The 6159-nt window shown below is 38.3% G+C and overlaps 1 protein-coding gene across 1 annotated transcript; it reads right to left on the reverse strand.

The window, feature by feature from the left end:
* Positions 1–208: 208 nt before the first annotated feature.
* LOC127916207 (histidine-rich glycoprotein-like) lies at positions 209–5941 on the reverse strand (the record flags this gene model as incomplete). Its single annotated transcript, XM_052497735.1, has 3 exons — positions 209–375; positions 2172–2396; positions 5518–5941. Coding segments are annotated over 3 exons (816 nt in total), but the record flags the coding sequence as incomplete, so codon positions are not given.
* Positions 5942–6159: the final 218 nt, after the last annotated feature.

The raw sequence follows: 6159 nt of genomic DNA on the forward strand, positions 1-6159 counted from the left end.
ATGATGGTTTTGGTAGTAGTAGTAATGATGATGGTAGTAGTGGTAATGATGATGGTAGTGATACCAGTTTAATGATGGTGGTGGTGGTAGTAATGATGGTGGTAGTGATAACAGTTTAATGATGGTTTTGGTAGTAGTAGTACTGATGATGGTAGTAGTAGTAATGATGGTGGTGGTAGTAGTAGTAATGATGGTGGTAGTAGTAGTAATGATGGTGGTGGTAGTAGTAGTAATGATGGTGGTGGTAGTAGTAATGATGATGGTGGTAGTAGTAATGATGATGGTGGTAGTAGTAGTAATGATGGTGGTGGTAGTAGTAATGATGGTGGTAGTAGTAGTAATGATGGTGGTGGTAGTAGTAATGATGGTGGTAGTAGTAGTAATGATGATGGTAGTAGTAGTACTGATGATGGTGGTGATAACAGTTTAATGATGGTGGTAGTAGTAGTAATGATGGTGGTAGTAGTAATGATGATGGTAGTAGTAGTAATGATGGTGGTAGTAGTAGTAGTAATGATGGTGGTAGTAGTAGTAATGATGATGGTGGTAGGTAGTAGTAATAATGGTGGTAGTAGTAGTAATGATGATGGTGGTAGTAGTAGTAATGATGGTAGTGGTAGTAGTAATGATGGTGGTGGTAGTAGTAATGATGGTGGTGGTAGTAGTAGTAATGATGATGGTAGTGATAACAGTTTAATGATGGTGGTGGTGGTAGTAGTAATTATGATGGTAGTAGTGGTAATGGTGGTGGTAGTAGTAGTAATGATGGTGGTGGTAGTAGTAATGATGGTGGTAGTAGAAGTAATGATGGTGGTAGTAGTGGTAATGATGGTGGTAGTAGTAGTAATGATGGTGGTAGTAGTAGTAATGATGGTGGTGGTAGTAGTAATGATGGTGGTTGTAGTAGTAATGATGGTGGTAGTGATAACAGTTTAATGATGGTGGTGGTAGTAGTAGTAATGATGGTGGTGGTGATAACAGTTTAATGATGATGGTAGTAGTAGTAATGATGATGGTGGTAGTAGTATTAATGATGGTGGTAGTAGTAATGATGGTGGTGGTAGTAATGATGGTGGTGGTGATAACAGTTTAATGATGGTGGTGGTAGTAGTAGTAATGATGGTGGTGGTGATAACAGTTTAATGATGGTTTTGGTAGTAGTAGTAATGATGATGGTAGTGATACCAGTTTAATGATGGTTGTAGTAGTAGTAATGATGGTGGTGGTAGTAGTAATGATGATGGTGGTGGTAGTAGTAATGATGATGGTAGTAGTAGTAATGATGGTGGTGGTGATAACAGTTTAATGATGGTGGTAGTAGTAGTATTAATGATGGTGGTAGTAGTAATGATGGTGGTGGTAGTAGTAATGATGATGGTAGTAGTAGTAATGATGGTGGTGGTGATAACAGTTTAATGATGGTGGTGGTAGTAGTAGTAATGATGGTGGTGGTAGTAGTAATGATGGTGGTGGTAGTAGTAGTAATGATGGTGGTAGTAGTAGTAATGATGGTGGTGGTAGTAATGATAGTGGTAGTAGTAGAATGATAGTGGTAGTAGTAATGATGGTGGTGGTAGTAGTAGTAATGATGGTGGTAGTAGTAGTAGTGATGGTGGTAGTAGTGGTACTGATGGTGGTAGTAGTAGCAATGATGATGGTATTAGTAGTGATGATGGTAGTAGTAGTAATGATGGTGGTAGTAGTAGTAATGATGATGGTAGTAGTAGTAATGATGGTGGTAGTAGTAGTAATGATGGTGGTGGTGGTAGTAGTAGTAATGATGATGGTAGTAGTAGTAATGATGGTGGTAGTAGTAGCAATGATGATGGTGTTAGTAGTAATGATGGTGATAGTAGTAATGATGGTGGTAGTAGTGGTACTGATGGTGGTAGTAGTAGCAATGATGATGGTAGTAGTAGTAATGATGATGGTAGTAGTAGTAATGATGGTGGTAGTAGTAGCAATGATTATGTATTAGTAATGATGGTGGTAGTAGTAGTAATGATGGTGGTGGTGATAACAGTTTAATGATGGTTTTGGTAGTAGTAGTAATGATGATGGTAGTAGTGGTAATGATGATGGTAGTGATACCAGTTTAATGATGGTGGTGGTGTAGTAGTAATGATGGTGGTAGTGATAACAGTTTAATGATGGTTTTGGTAGTAGTGACTGATGATGGTAGTAGTAGTAATGATGGTGGTGGTAGTAGTAGTAATGATGGTGGTAGTAGTAGTAATGATGGTGGTGGTAGTAGTAATGATGGTGGTGGTAGTAGTAATGATGATGGTGGTAGTAGTAATGATGATGGTGGTAGTAGTAGTAATGATGGTGGTGGTAGTAGTAATGATGGTGGTAGTAGTAGTAATGATGGTGGTGGTAGTAGTAATGATGGTGGTAGTAGTAGTAATGATGATGGTAGTAGTAGTACTGATGATGGTGGTGATAACAGTTTAATGATGGTGGTAGTAGTAGTAATGATGGTGGTAGTAGTAATGATGATGGTAGTAGTAGTAATGATGGTGGTAGTAGTAGTAGTAATGATGGTGGTAGTAGTAGTAATGATGATGGTGGTAGTAGTAGTAATAATGGTGGTAGTAGTAGTAATGATGATGGTGGTAGTAGTAGTAATGATGGTGTGGTAGTAGTAATGATGGTGGTGGTAGTAGTAATGATGGTGGTGGTAGTAGTAGTAATGATGATGGTAGTGATAACAGTTTAATGATGGTGGTGGTGGTAGTAGTAATTATGATGGTAGTAGTGGTAATGGTGGTGGTAGTAGTAGTAATGATGGTGGTGGTAGTAGTAATGATGGTGGTAGTAGAAGTAATGATGGTGGTAGTAGTGGTAATGATGGTGGTAGTAGTAGTAATGATGGTGGTAGTAGTAGTAATGATGGTGGTGGTAGTAGTAATGATGGTGGTTGTAGTAGTAATGATGGTGGTAGTGATAACAGTTTAATGATGGTGGTGGTAGTAGTAGTAATGATGGTGGTGGTGATAACAGTTTAATGATGATGGTAGTAGTAGTAATGATGATGGTGGTAGTAGTATTAATGATGGTGGTAGTAGTAGTAATGATGGTGGTGGTAGTAATGATGGTGGTGGTGATAACAGTTTAATGATGGTGGTGGTAGTAGTAGTAATGATGGTGGTGGTGATAACAGTTTAATGATGGTTTTGGTAGTAGTAGTAATGATGATGGTAGTGATACCAGTTTAATGATGGTTGTAGTAGTAGTAATGATGGTGGTGGTGGTAGTAATGATGATGGTGGTGGTAGTAGTAATGATGATGGTAGTAGTAGTAATGATGGTGGTGGTGATAACAGTTTAATGATGGTGGTAGTAGTAGTATTAATGATGGTGGTAGTAGTAATGATGGTGGTGGTAGTAGTAATGATGATGGTAGTAGTAGTAATGATGGTGGTGGTGATAACAGTTTAATGATGGTGGTGGTAGTAGTAGTAATGATGGTGGTAGTGATAACAGTTTAATGATGGTGGTGGTAGTAATAGTAGTGATGATGGTAGTGTTAACAGTTTAATGATGATGGTGGTAGTAGTATTAATGATGGTGGTAGTAGTAGTAATGATGGTGGTGGTAGTAGTAATGATGGTGGTGGTAGTAGTAGTAATGATGATGGTTGTAGTAGTAATGATGGTGGTGGTGATAACAGTTTAATGACGATGGTAGTAGTAGTAATGATGATGGTGGTAGTAGTATTAATGATGGTGGTAGTAGTAGTAATGATGGTGGTGGTAGTAGTAATGATGGTGGTAGTAGTAGTAATGATGATGGTAGTAGTAGTAATGATGGTGGTGGTGATAACAGTTTAATGATGGTGGTGGTAGTAGTAGTAATGATGGTGGTAGTAGTAGTAATGATGGTGGTGGTAGTAGTAATGATGGTGGTGGTAGTAGTAGTAATGATGGTGGTAGTAGTAGTAATGATGGTGGTAGTAGTAGTAATGATGGTGGTGGTAGTAATGATAGTGGTAGTAGTAGTAATGATAGTGGTAGTAGTAATGATGGTGGTGGTAGTAGTAGTAATGATGGTGGTAGTAGTAGTAGTGATGGTGGTAGTAGTGGTACTGATGGTGGTAGTAGTAGCAATGATGATGGTAGTGGTAGTAATGATGGTGGTAGTAGTGGTACTGATGGTGGTAGTAGTAGCAATGATGATGGTATTAGTAGTAATGATGATGGTAGTAGTAGTAATGATGGTGGTAGTAGTAGTAATGATGATGGTAGTAGTAGTAATGATGGTGGTAGTAGTAGTAATGATGGTGGTGGTGGTAGTAGTAGTAATGATGATGGTAGTAGTAGTAATGATGGTGGTAGTAGTAGCAATGATGATGGTGTTAGTAGTAATGATGGTGATAGTAGTAATGATGGTGGTAGTAGTGGTACTGATGGTGGTAGTAGTAGCAATGATGATGGTAGTAGTAGTAATGATGATGGTAGTAGTAGTAGTAATGATGATGGTAGTAGTAGTAATGATGGTGGTAGTAGTAGTAATGATGGTGGTAGTAGTAGCAATGATTATGGTATTAGTAGTAATGATGGTGGTAGTAGTAGTAATGATGGTGGTAGTGATAACAGTTTAATGATGGTTTTGGTAGTAGTAGTAATGATGATGGTAGTAGTGGTAATGATGATGGTAGTGATACCAGTTTAATGATGGTGGTGGTGGTAGTAATGATGGTGGTAGTGATAACAGTTTAATGATGGTTTTGGTAGTAGTAGTACTGATGATGGTAGTAGTAGTAATGATGGTGGTGGTAGTAGTAGTAATGATGATGGTTGTAGTAGTAATGATGGTGGTAGTGATAACAGTTTAATGACGGTTTTGGTAGTAGTAGTAGTAGTAGTAGTGATGATGGTAGTGTTAACAGTTTAATGATGGTGGTGGTAGTAGTAATGATGATGGTTGTAGTAGTAATGACGATGGTAGTAGTGGTAATGATGATGGTAGTGATACCAGTTTAATGATGGTGGTAGTAGTAGTAATGATGGTGGTGGTGGTAGTAATGATGATGGTTGTAGTAGTAATGATGGTGGTAGTGATAACAGTTTAATGATGGTTTTGGTAGTAGTAGTAGTAGTAGTAGTAGTAGTGATGATGGTAGTAGTAGTAATGATGATGGTAGTGATACCAGTTTAATGATGGTGGTAGTAGTAGTAATGATGGTGGTGGTGGTAGTAATGATGATGGTTGTAGTAGTAATGATGATGGTGGTGATAACAGTTTAATGATGGTGGTAGTAGTAGTAATGATGGTGGTGGTAGTAATGATGATGGTAGTAGTAGTAATGATGGTGGTGGTAGTAGTAATGATGATGGTTGTAGTAGTAATGATGATGGTGGTGATAACAGTTTAATGATGGTGGTAGTAGTAGTAATGATGGTGGTAGTAGTAGTAATGATGATGGTAGTAGTAGTAATGATGGTGGTGGTGATAACAGTTTAATGATGGTGGTGGTAGTAGTAGTAATGATGGTGGTGGTGATAACAGTTGAATGATGATGGTGGTAGTAGTAGTAATGATGGTGGTAGTAGTAGTAATGATGGTGGTGGTAGTAGTAATGATGGTGATGGTAGTAGTAGTAATGATGGTGGTAGTAGTAGTAATGATGGTGGTGGTAGTAGTAATGATGGTGGTGGTAGTAGTAGTAATGATGGTGGTAGTAGTAGTAATGATGGTGGTAGTAGTAGTAATGATGGTGGTAGTAGTAGTAATGATGGTGGTAGTAGTGGTAATGATGGTGGTGGTGGTAGTAGTAATGATGGTGGTAGTAGTGGTAATGATGGTGGTGGTAGTAGTAGTAATGATGGTGGTAGTAGTAGTAATGATGATGGTAGTAGTAGTAATGATGGTGGTAGTAGTGGTAATGATGGTGGTGGTAGTAGTAGTAATGATGGTGGTAGTAGTGGTAATGATGGTGGTAGTAGTAGTAATGATGATGGTAGTAGTAGTAATGATGGTGGTAGTAGTAGTAATGATGGTGGTAGTAGTGGTAATGGTGGTGGTAGTAGTAGTAATGATGGTGGTAGTAGTAGTAATGATGATGGTACTGGTACTGTTGCTTTGGCAATACCCACGCAACGTTCTTTATGCCAATAAAGCAGCTTGAAAATTTCAATTGAAAGAGGGAGAGACACA

Source organism: Oncorhynchus keta, chromosome 35 (genome assembly GCF_023373465.1).
Source record: "Oncorhynchus keta strain PuntledgeMale-10-30-2019 chromosome 35, Oket_V2, whole genome shotgun sequence".
Classification (NCBI taxonomy): Eukaryota; Metazoa; Chordata; class Actinopteri; order Salmoniformes; family Salmonidae; genus Oncorhynchus; species Oncorhynchus keta.